At 48.3% G+C, this 19,525-nt stretch overlaps 10 protein-coding genes across 10 annotated transcripts, besides 17 other annotated features; all 10 read right to left on the bottom strand.

Moving 5' to 3' along the window:
• Positions 1-840: part of a sequence feature (haploid, Esmeraldo-like haplotype) that runs on past the window's edge.
• Positions 119-156: a sequence feature (AT_rich).
• Positions 399-2,990, bottom strand: Tc00.1047053508241.100 (uncharacterized protein; the record flags this gene model as incomplete). The annotated part of the gene is made up of 1 exon (XM_808239.1): positions 399-2,990. The coding sequence occupies one exon, from the start codon at positions 2,988-2,990 to the stop codon at positions 399-401; it is 2,592 nt and encodes an 863-aa protein (XP_813332.1).
• Positions 841-19,525: a sequence feature (heterozygous, Esmeraldo-like haplotype).
• Positions 3,421-3,450: a sequence feature (AT_rich).
• Tc00.1047053508241.90 (hypothetical protein, conserved) lies at positions 3,544-5,205 on the bottom strand (the record flags this gene model as incomplete). Its single annotated transcript, XM_808238.1, has 1 exon — positions 3,544-5,205. The coding sequence occupies one exon, from the start codon at positions 5,203-5,205 to the stop codon at positions 3,544-3,546; it is 1,662 nt and encodes a 553-aa protein (XP_813331.1).
• On the bottom strand, positions 5,444-6,049 carry Tc00.1047053508241.80 (hypothetical protein, conserved; the record flags this gene model as incomplete). Its single annotated transcript, XM_808237.1, has 1 exon — positions 5,444-6,049. One exon carries the CDS (start codon positions 6,047-6,049, stop codon positions 5,444-5,446), a length of 606 nt encoding a protein of 201 aa, XP_813330.1.
• On the bottom strand, positions 6,409-6,819 carry Tc00.1047053508241.70 (hypothetical protein, conserved; the record flags this gene model as incomplete). The annotated part of the gene is made up of 1 exon (XM_808236.1): positions 6,409-6,819. The coding sequence occupies one exon, from the start codon at positions 6,817-6,819 to the stop codon at positions 6,409-6,411; it is 411 nt and encodes a 136-aa protein (XP_813329.1).
• Positions 6,961-7,019: a sequence feature (T-rich).
• Positions 7,086-7,120: a microsatellite.
• Positions 7,312-7,336: a sequence feature (AT_rich).
• Positions 7,367-7,401: a microsatellite.
• Tc00.1047053508241.60 (phosphoadenosine phosphosulfate reductase-like protein, putative) lies at positions 7,479-8,450 on the bottom strand (the record flags this gene model as incomplete). Its single annotated transcript, XM_808235.1, has 1 exon — positions 7,479-8,450. The coding sequence occupies one exon, from the start codon at positions 8,448-8,450 to the stop codon at positions 7,479-7,481; it is 972 nt and encodes a 323-aa protein (XP_813328.1).
• Positions 8,472-8,502: a repeat region.
• Positions 8,531-8,550: a microsatellite.
• Positions 8,579-8,605: a sequence feature (AT_rich).
• Positions 8,775-8,817: a microsatellite.
• On the bottom strand, positions 9,154-11,184 carry Tc00.1047053508241.50 (surface protease GP63, putative; the record flags this gene model as incomplete). Its single annotated transcript, XM_808234.1, has 1 exon — positions 9,154-11,184. One exon carries the CDS (start codon positions 11,182-11,184, stop codon positions 9,154-9,156), a length of 2,031 nt encoding a protein of 676 aa, XP_813327.1.
• Positions 11,340-11,366: a microsatellite.
• Positions 11,590-12,894, bottom strand: Tc00.1047053508241.40 (uncharacterized protein; the record flags this gene model as incomplete). Its single annotated transcript, XM_808233.1, has 1 exon — positions 11,590-12,894. The coding sequence occupies one exon, from the start codon at positions 12,892-12,894 to the stop codon at positions 11,590-11,592; it is 1,305 nt and encodes a 434-aa protein (XP_813326.1).
• Positions 12,963-12,992: a microsatellite.
• Positions 13,176-16,253, bottom strand: Tc00.1047053508241.30 (hypothetical protein, conserved; the record flags this gene model as incomplete). Its single annotated transcript, XM_808232.1, has 1 exon — positions 13,176-16,253. The coding sequence occupies one exon, from the start codon at positions 16,251-16,253 to the stop codon at positions 13,176-13,178; it is 3,078 nt and encodes a 1,025-aa protein (XP_813325.1).
• Positions 14,402-14,438: a microsatellite.
• Positions 16,338-16,395: a sequence feature (T-rich).
• Positions 16,578-16,599: a microsatellite.
• Positions 16,901-17,788, bottom strand: Tc00.1047053508241.20 (hypothetical protein, conserved; the record flags this gene model as incomplete). Its single annotated transcript, XM_808231.1, has 1 exon — positions 16,901-17,788. One exon carries the CDS (start codon positions 17,786-17,788, stop codon positions 16,901-16,903), a length of 888 nt encoding a protein of 295 aa, XP_813324.1.
• On the bottom strand, positions 18,859-19,525 carry Tc00.1047053508241.10 (glycerol-3-phosphate dehydrogenase, putative; the record flags this gene model as incomplete). The annotated part of the gene is made up of 1 exon (XM_808230.1): positions 18,859-19,525. A coding segment is annotated over one exon (667 nt), but the record flags the coding sequence as incomplete, so codon positions are not given.

The raw sequence follows: 19,525 nt of genomic DNA, 5'->3' as shown, positions 1-19,525 counted from the left end.
ATGGTAACAAACAGCAACAGAATTTGGTCCAATTGGTTGATGCCGATGGACAAACTCCTTTTTTTTTCTCCATCCATGACTCTCAAACACACACACACACACACCAAAAAGAAGGAAGAATAATAAAATAATAATAATAAATATAAATTAATTATACAGCGTCGATAATGAAGGTTGCGCCCAGTACTGACAAAAGGGAAATAAAGCTCAACAAACAAGCAAAAAACAACAACAACAAAAAAAAAAACATGTCATGTCATCTCTCTCATTCTCTATTTTCCTGCCTCTTTTCCCCTCTCCACTTATAACCATTGAGAGAAAACAACAACAACAACAAAGAGATGTCCGTGTGTGCAAAGAAATAGGAATATCGGAATAGAGAGACATTTCCTCGTTGCCTAAAAGTCTGACTCGGTGTCAGAGCTAATCGTTCCATGCCCGTAGCCACCGTCATAATCCTCCTCGTTTGCTTCTTCCGTATCCAATTTCATCCCTTCAGCGGTTGTATCATGCGGGCCAACAGAACAAAAATGTATGGAGGTGTCCGGCATGTCTGCATTCCCCTCGATATTGTCCAATTGTTCGGCGAGCTGCTGCAGGCGGGACTTATCCACCCCAACAATTTTATCCAAGCTCTGTGAGAAGTAAAAGCCAATTTGATCCAAAACCTCCACAATGTTACCTGGGTGTAGGGCCCGTTCGCCAAAGTGCAGCTCCTTCTCGCGAAAGAGAAAAATGGGAAAACGGACACCATCAGCTCCCCGACTTTGAATGAGTTCCTTGAGATCCTCGAGGTAGTCCAGAGCTTTTGGCATAATATTTCTTGCCATGTCATCCAAAAACCATCGACGGCCCTTGCTGTTGTGAGGTGTTATCAGCAGCTCCTTCTTGAGATACATCATGTGCCGACGAGCCTTGTACAGAACAACATCCAAGGCCTTTATTCCGATCTCATCAAACGGTATTGAAAAGTAAAAGAGATCCCCCACCCTCAAGTCTTTTACCTGCCATGTCTTTAACTTCTGATGCTTCACAATGGCATGCCAGGGATTCTTCAAACGTGACATGCGCAGGAAATAACCGTCTTCCGTCTCCACGACATCGTCCGCCTTTTGCTTCGTCTTTCCAAATTGTTGTGCAAACTTCATTACAAAAGACATGGAGGAATTAAACTTGTCGTACGCAATGGCCATTGCCTCCTTTTCATCCGGCAGCTTTTTGCTCTGAATTTTATTCCTCCACTTGGTGGGGCTTACAAGGCCGTTGGAAGAGAGCACATGTTCACGATGTTTGCTTCCCGCCAGCGTCGATGGCGGAAATCTCGGCACCGCACGACTTTCAGGACGTGGTTGTGGAGAGGGCGGCTCGTCAGCCACCTCCTTCACTGCCGCCTGACTCTCCACGGGAAATGTAATGTTCGTGGCAAAAACCAGCAAAATAAAAGTCAGACGCACTTTCTTTCCCTGCTTTTCCTCTTCCAAAATGTCACGGACATCTGCTCGAGAAGAAGACGGGGCCTCCTCATCGATCAATGCGTTTTCCCGCAACATGATTACACGTTGCGCCTGCTCTTGGAAAAGCCGATAAATGTACACCCGCTGCGGTGTGTTGTCAGCTTCCCATGGGACCCCATGCAGCGCATTGAGATGGTGCCCAGTTACGTCCCGCAACTCAATGTTGACAAAATATTCCAAAGACGCCGCATTAAGAAGCGAAATCACGGCGTTCTTAATCGCTGCAGCCCACTGTGGGTACTCCTTCAGTTCCTCCACGAGTACCTCGCGGTATTCCGGGGACTGCGTCAGAATAATGGCAACACAAATCGCCAGCTCCAGACTCTTTATTTGAAAGGCGGCAAATTCTTCCCCAGGAGTGGTGCGGCCACGTCCCGCGTCCACAATTCCTTTCAACAGCACGGCAAGCACCTCCGTGTCGTGAAAGATTTGCCGCGGAAGCTCATAGGAAGCCGGTGTGTGCTGAATCAGCAGACGCAGGCCTCGTGCGCGTGCAGCACCGGCTTCGCCCCCGTCGCGTATTCGAAGCAGCAAGACCTTCACAAGACCCATGGACACGACAAACTTAAAAAAAGTGTGAAGATGCATCATGTCCGCCACCTCACAACACGTCTCCAATAGGCGTGCAGCCGACACCACCACCTCCACGCTGGGGTCGTCATCCAAAATACGTCGTAATGGCAACAAGACACTTTGAGAATCCTGTAAGACATATGCGATGCTGCTCGTACAAATTCGTAAGGTTTGCTCCAAAATCTCCACGCCGAGAGTTCGTACATCCGCAGAAGTATCTTCCAGGCTCTTTAGAATTACCTTCACTGTTGTAGGGTTGTTGAACTCGGCGACGTGTGTGTTCACCAATTCACGAAGTATACTTGCGCACATACTTCGAACAGTGTGGCTGCCATCACCCATCAGCGAACGACACATGGCGTTGACGCCACCGGTGGAGACAAACCCTGTGCGCCCGTGGCTTATGCGCAAAATAAAAATAAACAGCGTCTCTGCCGCACCCAGTCGCAATGGCTCATACGGCGACTCGGACAGTGCTCGAAGAAGTAGCGGTATTATCTCCTCCTCCACTGCGACACGAAAGCAGGAAACACATGAGTCCTCTCCCATGTCGCTACATGCCAATAAGAGCCGCTGCAGAGCCTTAACAGCCTTCATTCGAAACGGCAAAAACGGCTGCGTCACCTGGGCATCAAACTCATGCAGATGCTGAAACGGTTGGGTTAAAATTTCTGCAAGGAATCGCATAAAACCACATTCAAGAGAACGACACAGGATGTAGCGACGGGCATCATACGACTCTGGCTCTTCCGCATCCAGGAGAGTGTCGTACACATCCAATACATCGACGGCCTGTTGTTGCGTGAGCGGGACTCCATCCACCGTAACACCGGTCGAAAAAAACTTCACGGCCTTTCCCAGTGCCTCTTGAAGGATGCAAAACGTCTTTTCAGCCTCCCGCATCGCCTGCCAATTGCTGCCGCTCCGTGTTGCTGCCTCACCCCCTACCGGTCCCCTTCTCCTCCTGCAAGAGGCTCAGGAACCACTCGAATGTCGCTAAGCGAAACTGACGTGTATATGTAGATCTAATTTGTGGCTTTTTTTTTCACCCTCCCTTCACTCAATTTGGTCACCTCTCTTCACTATTCGTCCAACCCCGCCTATGAAAAAAAGAAGGCAAGAAGAGGAATAAAGAAGACAGAAACGCTCATCAAAAGCAAATGATGTGTCGTTTCACTCCATGCACCGACAGGCAAAAAACGCCCAGTTTAATGTAAAAAAGAATAAATAATTACCTGTTGAAATAAACACACACAGACAAAAAAAGAAAAGAAAAAGAAACAAACAAAATTCTCTTATATTTTCTTTTTGTTCACTTCTTGTGCGGCGTTGCATATAAATAAATAAATAAATATATTTATATGCATCCGACCGCAGCTTTTTACACGTCTCGCACCATTTCTCTCGCTCATCGCTTCTCCCTTCCTCCCACTGTGTGTTGGCCTGAAAGGTTAGTTTATTCATAGCGTCGTTTGTTCCTCCGCTCGCATGGATGTTTGCGCTCTTCTCTCATCCGCTTCCGAGCCGCCGTCACAGCAGCGGTGTCGTGACGAAAAATGCAGGAACTGCCTCTCTCACAAATGGAGAATTTAACAAAATTACGACATGCCGGAACTTCGTTGTACGCGCAATGCCAATACGGACACGCACCCTCGGCGAGTTTGCAGCTGCCAGCAAGAAACATACGACAAGGCACGTTTGCAAAGCGTGCAGCTTCTTCAGGGCTAAGATCTGCCTTTGTAGGCCGTGGCCTGCACTCCGGCCTAGCCGGCCGCGGTGCCGCACGAAAACTCTCTCGGATAAATTCCTTGTCTGCCTCGGTGACAAGCGGATAGGCCTCCAGCGCGGAGGCGTGGATGACATCAAAGACAGGAAACTCGCTGATGAAAAAAAGGGTACGAAGGGCTTCATTCAATGTGCACGAGGGCGACATACGGAAGTACTTCTGCCGCATTCCCAAACGTTCAGCCCGTGAGAGAATGATGGCGGGCTCCATTTCCAGGAATGCCGCAACGGCCTTCTCATTCCGCGCCTCCGCAGGCGACAGTGGGGTGATGGAGACTTGGCAGGGACTCCACGCTTCCTGGCAATGCGCTTTTTTGTCGAGAAAGACTCGACTGGATGTCGCAACGTTCTCAACCCTCGTCTCTCCCTCCCCTTCCTCCGTCGTCGGCTCCTGCCGCCCCTCTTCCCCCAGAACCTCCTCGTTGTGCTCCGCGGTCCCGATCCACCTTGAGGCGCGGTTGTACCGCCGGTTGATGTGGAAGCACGGCAGCGGTGGATTCGTGGACCAACAGAAGGCCACAATATCCCCAAGCCGATGGCGCTCGCTGCCCCAGTCGGTAACAACAGTGAAGTCGGGATCGTGAAAGTTAAACTGACAACGCCACGTAATCGTTTCCGTTCTTCTGTCAAAGCGAGATGTGTTCTCATTCCGCTTCGTCATTCCCTCCGACGTGATTTGGCACACGACGCCTCTTTTCTTCGCCGCCTCCCGCAACGCGTGTAGCGGTGGGGGAAGTGCGCGAAAGGTGTAACGCCAAAACTTTGAAAATCCCCGTCGACAATTACTGATGATCCGACTGACATCCTCCAAGAAATGAAAATCGCGCTGCAGCTGTCTATCTGTAAACTCACTCAACGGCACCTTCTTGGCAATGTCACGCTCTCCCTTGCATTGAGACTCCTTCTTATGCATCTGCACGCAGACGTTGCTGCACGTCCTTGCGCCGCAGCCTGGACATGTGTACACGGCTGCATCGCTACATATACAGCAAATCTTCGCCTTCTTGACTTTTCCTTCAACAGCTTCCTGCTCCGCAGTATACGGCGATCCTAATCCTGTGTTTTCCCCCTCTTGTTGTTGTAGTTTCTGATTCACCAGGTCGCGCGCAAAGGCTTTGCTCAAAGCCGATGCCATGAAGTGCGGCCCTTCATCCTCTCCGTCCTCTTCCTCCTCCGCATAATAATCTTCATGAATCAGTTGACTCTCGTCGGGCTCATTTTCCTCGGGAATCCACTCGAGATCGGCATCCGCCGCGGAGGAGAGACTTCTCATCTCTTCCCCGCTTGTGTCGCCCAATTCCGCATCCAACAGCTCCACCTCACTCCCGTGCATTCCCGCTAGTTTACCACAAAACCCCTCAAGAAAATAAAAATCATGACAAAAGAAAAAAAAAAAGCAAAATGGAAAACCTTAAAAAGTAGAAGTGCCAGCCAATTTTTAAGGTAAACTGAGAAGCGTGTCTCACTCCCTTTTATTTATTGCGACTATTGCGAGCCTTCTCTGCATCAGCTTTTCCTTCTTCCCTCCACAAGGGTCTTGAGGACAAGGCACCCCTTTTTACGTCATCTAACTACATATCCAGCAACACACTCAGAGCCGCCAGTTTATGCCTGTTCTCTGGGGAGTGTTGCGGTTCCAGAGGACGCCTTTCCGGGTCTCCATCGTACCTATACTTGAAGTACATCATCTCCAGCCCAAGCTCCAGCAGGTCACCGCTAATTTCTTCCAACCTGATCGTCTCGTGATTCTCCGTCCCAATGGTTGTCATCTCATATGCCTCTGGGGGTGTAGTGACGCTACTGGTGACGGCATCGCCGTTATGACTCTCCTTTCGCATTGCAGACCGAATCACCCCACTCACCATGGCGCAGTTGCGATCCACCAAGAACAGACGGTCATCCGCAGTGCGCAGGCATATCATGTAAGACTTTTCAAAAGCAATCGGTGAGACAACAGACGGCTCCGATGGCGGCGCCGCACGTGCCTTTTTCGACATGGCCCTCCACCTGCAGCGGAGTGAGGGGCGGTCACTACACAACCACAACAGGCAAATAACAACAAAAAAAAAAACATATTGTTTTACCGCCATATATATATACATATAAACAAAATGAGACGCATATTTTTTAGAGGCATCACAACAACAAAAACATAAAAAATCCACTCCCTCAAGCATGCACAAATAGAATGAGGCAGGCGTACAATATATATATATTGTACATGTATTAGGTATATACGGCAGAATACAATCAACAGTAACAATAAACTCACCTCTCCTCCGCAGGATCTCACAAAAATAAAATTGACAAAATACTCTTTTACGGGCCTCATTTCCTTTCTTCACCACCCCCCTTCATTCCACCCGTGAGAACTCGTACATAAATACCAGCCATATTCATGGCGGCACGATCGTGTGTCCATCCTTAGCTTTATTTTCATTTTTGTCACTCTTCCCTTTCTGCGGGATATCCACTGCTGAGAATACTCGGCACATACATATACTCAAAGTGTGTGCGTGTGTGTGTGTGCGGATCATCAACACTGAAGCGTCTCTGCGACTTTCATCACCTCCAGTGCGGCCTCCACCGGGATATCAAAAGACGGCCGGCCCTCCGTTTCCCCCTCGTAGCGGTGTTTGTAGTACAGGTATTGAATAATCACCTCTAATCGCGCTGCCGCCAGGGTTGGGAAGTGAACAGTGGGCGGGCTCTTCTCGGTCTCGCCCCAGCTGATGCTTACGGCAGGGAGATCGAGGTCAACACGGTCGGCAAAACACTTCCGAATGAGTGGCGAGGCGCGGGCACAGTTGTAATGCACAAGAAAATTATGGCCATCCGCCGATGTCATTTTGATGTAATCATCGGGAATTAATTGAAACGTGTCGATGTGCGGTGGCGGTGGCGGCGTGCGGCGCATGGGGTTGAACGCCGCCCCGCTACGTATCATCGTTCTTTTCCTTCCACCTGCCCACTCACTCACTCACTCACCAACCAATAAATGGATGCACACGATGACTCTCACACGTAGTGAGTGGGATCCCCTCCGCAGTGAACTGCCGTGCCAGTCAGCACGTAAGTATGCGCTGTCAGAAGAAACAACAGAGCAGAAAACAAAACAACAAAAACAACAAACAAAAAAAAAATAAATGTAATATTACATTGGAGAAACATAAAAAAAGTACGCGGGAAACACAGTTGATACTTCTTCTGCTGTACATGTATATATGCATATATATATATATATACATTGGGAATAACAGGAGCTGAGGGAAATGGTGCCCATACACACGTACACAAGTGTATGCATGTCTGCAGTCCCGCCAAGGTACAAACACAAACTAAACGTACGCAGTAACGGCAGCAAAAAACAACAACAGCAACAAAAAAGCAGCAGAAATAAGAAGAACAAAAAAAAAGAGGCATTGCGGTGAGATAGGAGAAAAAAAAAAATTTAAATAAAAATTCCTTTCTCAAACATAGACGTTAAAATTAAGACACACACACACACACACACACACACACACACACAAAGAAAAACAATTAAACACATGCCCCTCTGCCTTCTCCTCTACCGCAAAAGAACACAAACACACAAACGAACAACATCTACGAGGAATTTACCTCACGGCCGTTCCTCTCCTCCAAATCATCATGCAGTTCCCATGCAGGACGAAAGGTGCCGTCGCCGCGGCGCAAAAGAACGTTCGGCGCCGTCGCACCGCGGAGACCGAGGGACGTGTATCCCATTTTGTACAAGACGCAGAAAGGAAGATTGTACGCAAGAGTATACCCCCATATGTCCTCATACCCCCAGTGAAAAACCGGGCAGGCACGCAGCATCTCAGGCCATCCAGCCGTTGTGGGCTCCACGCTCTTCTTTTGATGCGCACTGTCACTGCTGCGAGTCCCCATAAAAACAAGGGCAATTCCTTTTGATTCCTTCAGTTGCGCAAGACCGTCCTTCATGGACAGCGATAAATCCGTCTTTACTCCAGTCAGTCCATGATTTTCAAGATATGCTTCCCTGAAGGCAACTACTTCGCCAAATTCTTCCCTTCCAGAAGCCCCAAGAGTAAACACGCAAAACCTCGACAACACCTCAGGCCCCAATGCACACTCAAGAAGGTCCATCATAACAACGGAGTCCTTGCCGCCGTTGAAGGCAACGCCTATTTCCTCAGGCTTGAACCGTTCCGCCACTTCTCGAATCATGTCAATAGACGACTTGACGAGGGATTGAGCGGGCCTTTCCAATTTCGGATCGTCCCCACAATTATCAACGACAAGTTCCATTTGACCCAAACGCGTCAATTCACGCAGTTGCGCTTTCGTTACTGGCGTCCCTGACAAGACAAGTTTTCGGAGCGTCGTTTGTGTTTGCCCCAAAGGTCCAAAACATCGCACCCGTCTACAGTCACGGATGTGCACCTCCTCCAACGTCGGGACAGTCGCCAACGCACTCAAATCCGTCACACGATCACAATTCTCCAGTTCCACTCGTGTGAGAGCATGGTTCATGCATGCTTGAGCCACGTCGATATCTGCTACATCCGTGCCCACTAGTTTCAGGGATCCCATCGCCAGAGTCCTACGAGCGTCTTCTTCCCCTTTTTTTTTCTTTCTTTCTTTCCCCGCTCCCTCAGTCCTCCCCGCGACGATGTGTGTGTGTGTGTGTGTGATAAAGAAGGTTTAACGAACCCCACATCAAAAAATAAAAAAAAATAATAAAAAAAGGCCACACGCATTGGATCCCAACGCAACATCAATAAAAACAACAACAATTAATCCACAAAGAAAGAAGAGAACACCCAAAAGACTTTTTGTTATTTTAACAGACACCGTCTCTTGTCGCACATTCCTTCCACGGGCTTCTAGAAAAAGCGTTTCACAGAAACCCCTCCCAAAAAAAAAATAAAAAAAAAATAATAAAAAAATAAATAAAAAACAAGCAAACAACAAATAAATAAACAATCGAATCTTTTTGCGTCACCTCATTGTTGAAGGGTTATATGCGGCATACAAATAAACCAAATTCATATACACATAAACTCATATTTCGACACCGAGTATATATTATATATAATAGACTTCTAACTCGAGATACCAGGGATTAGTACGACACTCATAGAAGTACAATCTAAGGCATATTCATGTATGCATTACAATATCTATGCCATACAGCGCCTCAGAGACAAGCCAAACGTGGTGCAATGCCTTTTCTCCTCCAGTTAGCCAATATTCACGTAGGTTAAACATGCAAGTTAACACCATCATACCACTCCTAGAAAAAAACAATGGCCAGTAGCATGACACACACAACAATAATAGGAAAATAAGTTGCTGTTGCCGCAGAAGTGGAGGAGGCAATGGCACATAAAAGATGAGCTCCCATCCAGCCGTCAAGACACAATTCAGCTATCAACTTTGGGTGCCTGCACTGCTCCAAGAGTGCGGTGCGGTCAATCCACATGCGCATCGCCAAGGGGCAGTCTTTGCCAAAACAATCAAGGATCAGTTGGGCCGAAACACGGCATGCCGGAAAAAATGAGGTAATATTCTCCGCACACTTCACCCGTTCTTCGCATAATCTCGAAGAATTTTTTGTAAATTCTGAAGCACTGCGTTTCGTATCTGCCGTTACCGGCTCTTCTATCATATTACTGGAATAATGAAAGGACTCGGAAAAAACATTTCTTTCCTTATCTCCACACAACAGACTCGCCGCAGGACAGACTATTTTGCCCTGAACGCCTCTCAAATGAGATGTGTCTGCCTCGCCCGCAGTGCCATTCAGAGGGCATGGCACGGTTTGCCCCTGGACACGTAGGAGGATCTGTCCAGACTTTGTGCAGACCGTCGGAAAGCACCGGAAACCGGTAGAAAAGAAGGGTGACGCACCAGTCACGAGGTTCGATGAAAAACAACGACTATGTTGCCCCATTTCATTACCAAGAAAATTCGGGACTTCTGCCGTGACCTCACTAATGCAGTTCCAATTGGAGTACACCTGGACAGACGGACAATAGTCCATTAGTGGTGTGCTTCCACCTATTCGTGGATCAGTAAAATACCGGTAATCCACTGGAAGAACCGCATTATGCCTCATAATGTCACACGAGCCCATTCCTAGAAAGTCATGTGTACATGAAGTTTTCTTCGCGTCGCCTTTACCAAAGCAAAATTCATCCACGTCCTCGTCTTGATCGTTACATTTATTGTAGAGGAATCGGCACGAGCGGTTTCTTCCCCATCGAAAGTTATCCTCCGCCATACTGTAGTTGATGGAGTAGTACCCAAGATCCTCCAAGTATGCAAGTGTGAAAGATGAGTAAAAGAGATTCGCGGATGTGATAGATCCAACAAGTGCCTCCTCGTACAATATACGCTTTTTCCAGTGCGAGCCTGCTGTCCCGGATTTGCCGCCATCTTCAATTTCCACCCCGTCAAGCGTGGGACAACCAAAATGCTTCCGCGCCACCTCGACAACCTTGGGTGACGTGACCAGTGTCACCGCCTTGCCTAGTTTGGGTCGGAGCACACGCACGAAACCCGGCACTACTTTCCCTCCCGGCCCCACATGAGATTTGGCGTTGGTGGCAAGGTCCGTAAAGCCCAGGGCGTGCGTTATCTCGTGCATCGCCACGTGGATGTCCTTCTCCGTGGCGTATTCACCAAAAGAAGAGGGGATGAAATTAACGTGTCCCACAGAAGGCCGGCCTGTGGAGATTCTTTCGCAGCAATGGGCCCAGGCAATCACACCACGCGCACTTGACCGTGGGTTGGCGGTTACAAACAAAACGTAGTCTTTCTCTGTAACTCGCAGGGAAGAGTGGCCCAAGAAGGGGCAGCTTTCTGCAATAACATTTATTTCGTCCAATGGGTCCACAAGAATTGCCCGTTCCAAATAATTACACGCCTTTTTCACCATAATTTTTATCGTCCGGATCTTATTCGGCGTCAAGATGTCATCGGCGGTGCACCTCACTCCATTCCCCAAGAAGTTGGGAACAAATTGTCCAACGCCGCTGCAAGATTTATTTAGAATAAAAATGACGTGAAAACGAATATTCTCACGAGCAGCAGTCATAAAAACCGAAAAGACTTTCATATTTCTGATGCCACTCCTGTACGTCACATCTGTGTAAGGGAGCGCATTATATGGGATCGCCACTTCGTCGTGTACACACTTGTGCTCGCGGAGCCCGTCCTCCGGTCTCGTCTCATAGGCAGCAGCGACCGCCATGAGGCACAGAAGCATACATGTCGCCAGCCAAAATACATCGGAAATGCAAAACGGCCTTTTTCCCAACATTTCACCGCCCTCTTGCCTCTCCTTTTGCAGCAGCAATAAAAGAATAAATTTCTTCCAGCAAACCAAACCAAAACAAAACACAGAAGGAAAAAGATCCATATGATACGAATTTACGCAACGTCAAACATGAACATTCGTTCATTATGCCGCTGACTAAAAAAGAAAAAAAAAAAAAAACAAAAGTAGTGAAGGGGGGTGGGAGTTCTTCTCTGTGATGGGTATAACACGTTGACACATGAAGGTTTAGTGGAAGGAAGGAAGAAAAAAACAAAAAAACAAAAAAGAAAATGCTCATTCTCTCTCTCTCTCTCTCTTCCAAACCCACACACGCACACACAAGCAGTAATCAATTCAGTGAAGATGTGTCCTTAAAAAGAAAACTCTGCAGAAACTTCAGAGGTAAAACTACGGCTTTGTTGAGGGGGACCGGTTCACGCGGCTTAGGCGCAGCGGAAGCAGCGTCGTCCCGGGGCGGCAGTTATATTGACACCGCCACCGGCGCAGCGGGAAACTCAGCATACCCGTCGTGAATGCCTGGATGAGATGGTAAATCAACGAAGGAAGAAGTATCACAGCCGCCTGGCGATTCTCATGAAAGATTTGAAGAATTATTGGGACAACAAGTACCTCCGACTTTGTAATGAGGGCAAAAAACAGCGCAATCCGCTCTTCCGGCGAGCAGGCAAACAACGAAGCCAGTAACCAGCCCACAACGCACATCACGATGTACAATGTCAACTCCACAAAAGATATCAGTCCGACGCCTCGCCATGTCAAGAAACTTGGGGCGATTGACTGAACAAAGAATGAACTAAACATGAAGTAGTTAACTAGGAGTAACACAAGGCTATTAAGCTGAACGGCCCGCTGGCGCCAATAAAAGAGACTACCATTGCATAGTTCAGAACATGCCATCTCCGCCTTAGTGATACGTAAAGACTCGCGATCTTCCCCAGTGATACGTCGATGTGACGCCCAAGCAAATATTTTTTGTGCAATAACGCCAAAAAAGAATGGTCCAATGGCAGTGGCAGGAAAAAGCATCAAGTCTGCGGTAACTGGAAACTTGCTTGAATACGAGAATAACATGCATGCCAGCATTAGCAATGGGGATGCAATCACACCACACACGATACCAACCGCGCTCAGGTATTGTGAAAGAGCCTCATTCCCTTGCGAAGAGCGCGTTGCCGCCACAGAAAGAATCACGGACGGGGGCAAACAAAAAGTGCACATTAAACCAACCAATAAGTAGTTGTCCTCACCGCTGCTACTACGAAAAATAACATATATGGCTGCTCCCAAAATGGGAGACAGAATAAAGCTCATTGCAAACATGGTGATGGTGGGACCCATAAATCGCAGCGTGGCACTCCTGTCAATGTCGGGAAAGGACGCACCACTGAGTGCAAAGGAAATAAAAACAAGGATACGCGTCCACGCACTGGCGGCTATGCCTGCCGAGACAGGATGGTAATACGCCATGCCAATACTCAAAATGAGGAGCCCGAGTAGCCATTGGCTACGCACCCAATCTACCACCGACAAAGACCCAACTACGAGACGCACAACCCTTTCATTCGATCCTGCGATGAATCCCACATCCTCCCCGGTGCATGAAGAAGAGAGGTCCCTGATAGACTGCGCCTCCGGGGAGGGTCGCCAGATCTGCGAGCTCTGTCCCTCTCCCCTTCCCCCCGCACTGCTCATTCCTCCTTTTAACTCTCCTGTATCAAAGCTTGTAGTAAAACCTCGGCAAAAGGCCACCACACACACACAAAAAAAAAAAAAAAAAAAAAAAAAAAAAAGACACAAGATATAATAAAAATAAACAGAGGGGTATTGCATGGCAACACATTCGGGCACACAGACGCAAACGCACAGAAATGTGTGTAACGAAACAATAAAGCGCAAAAACACCCCAAAACCTCAACAAAGAAAAGAACATTAAGATCGTATATATATATATATAAGTGCGTGTAGGCAAAGAATCACACATTCACCTTGAGACTAAAATCGGTTGCCAGACACAAGACCAAAAAAGGACTCACTGGCAATATCACGGACTCCGCACACAAACGTAATAATCCATCAGCCTCCGAGAACTGCTCCCAGAGCGCCTCGATGTGCTTGCCAAGGCTGTCTGCAACGACGCCCTCCCATGCTGCCTGACCAAGTCGCATAAATTTCTCGATAGAGACACGAGCAAGGTCTGGAAATTTCACTGAATCCCGCAGCCATCGTCGGGTACAGAGTAGAGAGAGATAGTAAACATCCACACCTTCACAGCGCATACGCTCCTCCAGATACGGGAAGCTTTTAAGAAGCCGCTCTACAACACTGGCCGCTAAATCCATGCAACGCCCGTACGCCTCCCACCGTGACGTGGAATGTTTCTTAAAGGCCGCTACCGCACGAGACACATCTCCCCCATTTAACTGAAGCAAAAGTTGCAGAACGGGAAGTAAATTGGTTTCCCGTTCTTTATCTCCTTTCTTCAAGCCAATAAGGTCTTTCATGGCGCCCAGCTCCTTTTCTCCAACGTCATGCAGCACGGAAGTCTCGTATTTATCAACATCAATCTGTAACGGGACCTCCTGCGCCGTTCCGTATCGATGTACAAGAATGGCAGCGAGGTGGTCAGAGCCAACACCAGTTAACAAAAACTGCAAGAGGTGCCAAACCGGATCATGCCCCCGTCTTTCAGCCAGCAGCCTTTTCAATGAATCCTGCAAAATATATTCCTGACTGTGATTGCCAGATTTTCGTACCCTCGTCAACCTATTCATGCTAAGAACACACAACAACAGCAACAGAGAATCTTCACCAAATGGCTTGTCTGGCATCGACACGTTGCTGTCGTAATCCACCCAATACGTTTGGAGCTGCTGCGCCAGCTTTCCCGTCACATCCAACTCCGCCACGCTCGGTGTTTGGGAGAATGGGTTCAGCGTGGCAATCCATAACCTGACCGAAAGTATTGTTGCAAGCATGCGCTTTTGATTCAATTCTTGTGCGGGGATAGCGTGAGGCATGTGAGTAATGGAGTCGAACTCCTCTACGGGGATGGCAAGAAGGCCGCCCTCCGTGACATCCCTGTCATCCGTGAGGGACCGGAGTACTTCCGTCGTGGCAAGAAACAAACCACGACGTGCGCAGGCATTCGTGCACCATCGCATGAGCAGCCAACAGGCGGTAGGATTCAAACTCACTGGCGGTTGTTGTTGTTTTTGTTGTTGCTGCCGCTCTTGTTGCAAACTCGACGACGCTCGGCTGGCAGCAGCGCAAATGTTCAAAAGAAGAGCCACGTAGTTAAGAGAACCTGCACGCTGTTCATCTTCCAAGACATCCTCAAGGCCACGCCAGGACGAAACGGAGTAACTGATGGCAACAAGATGGCCCTCATCCCACGGCGATCCCACACGCCTCTCATCTCGGCACATGGCTCGCACGGCACGTGCAACCACTTTTGGCAAATCCGCTGCGTGCCAACGCAAAATTTCCCACCAGAAATCACCAACTACAATTTTGTGTGTAGCATTCTTCCTCGTCCATTTCTCCAATCGCCTAAGAAGGTACTCCTCGAGGGATCGCAGATGCGTCGGCAGCAGTCGGTAACTTTTGCCCGGGTCATACGCGGAAGGGATTGAAAAGCACAGCAGGAGCCTCAAAAGTCGTCCCACAGACTCCTGCACCTCACTGTACTCCTGCGAGAGCAGAAAACTGTGGACTTTACCAAAGTGCTCGTGACGCTTTTCGGTGTGTAGACCACGAAGACAGCGATCGACGCACGCCATGGCATCCTCCACAAGATCATCTAGCACGTGTTTGTTTAACAGAGCGTCCACTAGTTTGTCAAAGATACGTGTCGAGGTCCATTCATCACCGGGCTCCTTCATCCAAAGAGGCAACATAATCAACATCAGCCCAACAGCGTGTGGTGCCGGCATGGCGGCCGTTAGCTTGTTGATCAGTTCCGGCTCTCTGCTCGGAAGCGAGGCAATGTCACGGACGAGAGAGGGGCGCACCAAAATATGTTTCAGCCACCTTGCTTGCGGATCCATCGTGTCAAAACTTGCAAGATGATCAGCGATAACGCGCAGGCCCTTCAAGACCAGCTGGGCAATTTCATCGTCCATAAAGCCCACAATATTCTCCGCAGTACAAAGAAGAACTCGATGAAATAATTGCAAAAGAAAATCCTTCAAAATTGGCACGCCCTCAAATGGCTGCTGGATTTCCTCGGCAATAAAGTCCAGAAGCAGAAGTTTCCGTTGGGGTGTACATCGACTGTAGATCAACTCCACAAGCCTGAGGACTTCCCATGATGTCGATGATGATGATTTTGTCCGCAGCTCCACACACATGAGCAACGAACTCACCCAGGCTTCCCAATGATCATCAAAGACGATGGAATCCAACTCCGTGTCAATAACTTCGCGTAATGCCCGGACAAATGCCCCTGGCTTTCCCTTTTCTATGGGAAGGCCCTCCTCCACCCACTCCCGCACACAAGTCTCGAGGAACCCACGAGCGTCGCTGCAAGGAGTTTTCGCTTCCAACTGTAGCTCCTCCCAGGCCCCGGTATGGCCGGCGTCAAGAAACAAAAAATTACTCGATGTGGTTGCGTCGGTTTCCAACGTTTCGCCAGGCGGTGTGGTACTATCGTCCCCTTCAACAGCATACATATTTTCCAGTATTTCTTTCCACTCTCCGCGAATTTTCTCCATGGCTTCTTGGTTGCTTAAAAGAGCATCACGCAGGTTAACGGGTTCATTGCTCACCCCCGCCACGTCGTTGCCACCTGTCTTCTCTATCAAGTATGCATGTTTCTTCACAAATAGTCGTACGGCATCCCGCAAACCTTTTACGGCAGGCAACCCACCTAACACGGGATTGCCAGAGCTAAAGAGCGCCTCTAAACTTCTCTTCACTTCCTCTTCTTCATTCTCTTCCTCCTTCCTCTTTTTATGGTATGGTCTCTTCCCTCCCTCGCCCAAGCTGTTTGTAATGACGGCTTCACACAAAGCCTTCAAGCTTCTTGGCCTGTCTTCCTGTGGACTTTTCATGTCTGACGTGGAGTGATACAACTTTTCATGAAGGGAAGACCTACATGTTGATTGTTGATGTGCGTCCCAGTTGAAACCGACAGGAGTAAAGAAGAGCAATGGAAAGCGAGAAAGAAAGAGAAGAAGAAGAAAAAAAAAGAAAGTTTGGCCTCGACAAAAAGAGAGTCAGCCAAGGCCTTCCTCAATGAAAAATCTGGTCGTGCAGCCACAAGTTACAGGTGTGTTCCAGCGAGGGTTTCACGTCACCCATTTACATGACCGCCCACCGAAGGACGTTCCTCCCCACTCCCGCTGCTTTCATTCTTAGTTCTTCCTCCTCCTCCTACAACAACAACAACAACAACAAAAAAAAAAAAAAGAGTCGACTGCCACCTTCTTTCTACTCCATCGCACTTGCCAAGGCCCGATGGCTCTATGCGCAAACAAACAAACACGCATACCATTACAAAAAGGGGGGAAAAAAAAAGAAAAAACTACTCCCATGCAGACAAGTGCGATAACTCTCCCATTCCCACAGCCACACCCACATATAGCAAAAAAAAAAAAAAAGGAGGATAAATGAATGAACCCCCTCCTCCCCCTGTTCTCCATTCCCCCCACTATCCCCCTTTGCTCTAACTTCCTAAAAGACTTCAAACACGAAGCATCTAATTTTTTCCATTCACGATTCCCTCTCTTTCAGGACCGCGATACAAGTACTTAAACTCCGGACGTTCCTTCACAAGTGGCACTGTCTCATCCTTTGGTATCTCATATGTAAACGGAGACTCGGCAAAAATGTTTCGCAGTGGTGTGGCGGTAAGGAAGTAAGGGTTCTTGCGTGGCGGGTAGTCCGTGCAGGTGTTGAACATGGGCGCCCATGCAGGAAAAAGACAGGCTGAAAAAAAGCTCCAATTTTCACCCGGACGGATGCCATACACATGGTAATCAAAGCGACGACACCATTCCTTCTTGTATTTGGCGTATTTCTCCCATAAAACTTTTTTGCGTTCCAGTCGTTCCTTGTCTTCCATGACACCATACTTTCGACATTCATAGTCATTGGGAAGATATCCAGTAAGGCGATACATGCTTCGGTAGAAGAAACACAAGTCCATAGAAAAAAATGTCAACAGTGTAATGGCTGAGCGTGACATGGGCATCATGCGTGCATTGCGTGTTGAGGCCTTGGAGCGGATCCAGTAGCCGTACGCGAGAGCCACCGCGACGGAGATGGCGTGCTCGTACCACCGCACGGACTTGCCAACGTCAAATATTCCTGGGGTGGTGTCCACCACCGGGAATGGAGTACCCATAATGTGGTGTGCTAAGCGGAAATTGGTGTAGTCCGAGTTTGTAAGTGATTTATAGACGTTATCACGACGCTCCACCGACAATGTGGATCGCCAGAGCTGAAATGACCTCCATGCGAGTAGCTCCTGGTCAGAAAGCTCACGCTCTGTGCTGGGAGCGCATCTGGTATGGTCTACCGCTAAAAAGATGGGCTTGCCCTTAATGTTGACGCCGCCCGGCCCAATTTCCTCTGCAGTTGCCATCGGTGCACGTGCCTGAGCTCCGGTTGGAGCGGTGTACGCAAGCCGCGTATATTTTCTGCCTCCCTCCCTTCTGCCACAGAAAAAATTAAAAAAAAACAAAGTAAAAGAAAGAAAGAAACACAAACACCACCACCAACAACAACACGTGCATACGTAACAGAGAGATCAAAGGGAAATAAATACAAACAAACAAATAGATGCAACAAAAAGAAAAAGGAATCGAATACAGAGCGCTAACGTTCATTCACCCAATTCCCTTTTTTCTATCGCTGCTTTCCCAATGAATTTCCGATGCCCACCGTCGCCACGCCAGTACCTCCCAAAATAATAATAAAAGAAAAAAAAAATGGCACCCACCCGTGCGGAAAAAAAACAGAGATGAAGAGACTCAAATAAAAAACAACAACAACACACAACACACAAACGTGATACAAATGGAGGTGCGGCTTTATCGTTCTGCAGTAACATAACAGTCCTCCCACCTGTGTTGCTTTCGAGTTGGCAACACGGGGTGATAAGAAAAGGCCTTGACAGCACTCAAGCCAGTTTTTCACAACAGTTACACGCCATGGCGGTACTGCGGGGAGGGGGCATGACACTGAACTATGAAAAATAAAATCCCTCTTCGCTTGACTGTTTGGTGTACCATAAAAGGAACGCTCCCCAATCCCCAAATAGAGGCAGACGGGATGGCACGGTGCATGGATTTACATAAAATTTTTTTTTTTGGGGGGGTAGGTATCATGCGGAAACAAAAAACAACAACAACAATAAAAGGAAGACAACATATTTTTGAATGTCGTTAGCCTCCCTTTTGTCTTCGCTTTTTATTATTATCTATGCTTTACTCCTTTGCGTGCTTCATTGTTCTTCTTTTTTTTCCTTTTTCTTTTTCTCCTTTATTTCCTCCCTGTCACACAAAATCAATGGTATCCAAAAAGAGAAAACAACTATGTTGGTGTATGTATCACGCAAAATCATTCCCGCTTCCTTCTCGACTGCACAGACGCGGAAAAACAAATGCGCACATTCAAACACTGTATTGTTTGTTCACATTTCCCTTGCGCAGATTAATTGGCCCGGAAACTATCCAGGGACGCAAAGGCATTCGCCAGCTCCTCATTTTTCTTGGATCGGCCCCAGCGTTTCGTCTCGGCCATAACACGCGTAACCTCGGGAATGATTGCCTTGGCATGGTCAACATTGAGAAAGGACAGTCGTGTGCGGCGGGCAATAAAGTCTTGCACACGCTCACAATGCTCCCGTTGCGCCGCATATATCACCTCGGCCTCCACGATGGGCTCATCCGGGTGTAATTTCTTTAGCGCCGCCGGGTTGCGACGCACCATTTCAAGAAGAACGTTGTAACGATCTCCGTACTGACTCCTCCAATGACGATGCACGTCTTCAGGGATGCCACTTGGCGCAGCTGCGGGGACAGATGCCATGTTATGAGCTCCAATCAATTGTATCTCCTCCGTTACACACGGCTTGAAGGGGATGCGGTCTTTCAACAGCGTGTCCCGTAGACTATCCACGGCGTCCTGGGCAATTTTGCGATATGTCGTCCATTTGCCTCCTGTAACGCTAAGTATGAGGCGGTCTTTATCCACGGCGATCATGTGCTCACGGACCATGTTTTGGGTACTGTTTTCTGAACCCCCGTTCAACGTTGCCAGGGGACGAATACCACTCCATGCCGACAACACCGCATCCCGCGGCACTTTTCCCACGTAG

The sequence above is a fragment of the Trypanosoma cruzi genome, genomic scaffold (assembly GCF_000209065.1).
Source record: "Trypanosoma cruzi strain CL Brener 1047053516729 genomic scaffold, whole genome shotgun sequence".
Lineage (NCBI taxonomy): Eukaryota > Euglenozoa > Kinetoplastea > Trypanosomatida > Trypanosomatidae > Trypanosoma > Trypanosoma cruzi.
Note: the sequence above shows the minus strand (reverse complement) of the source record. Positions and strands in the feature narration are given on the sequence as shown.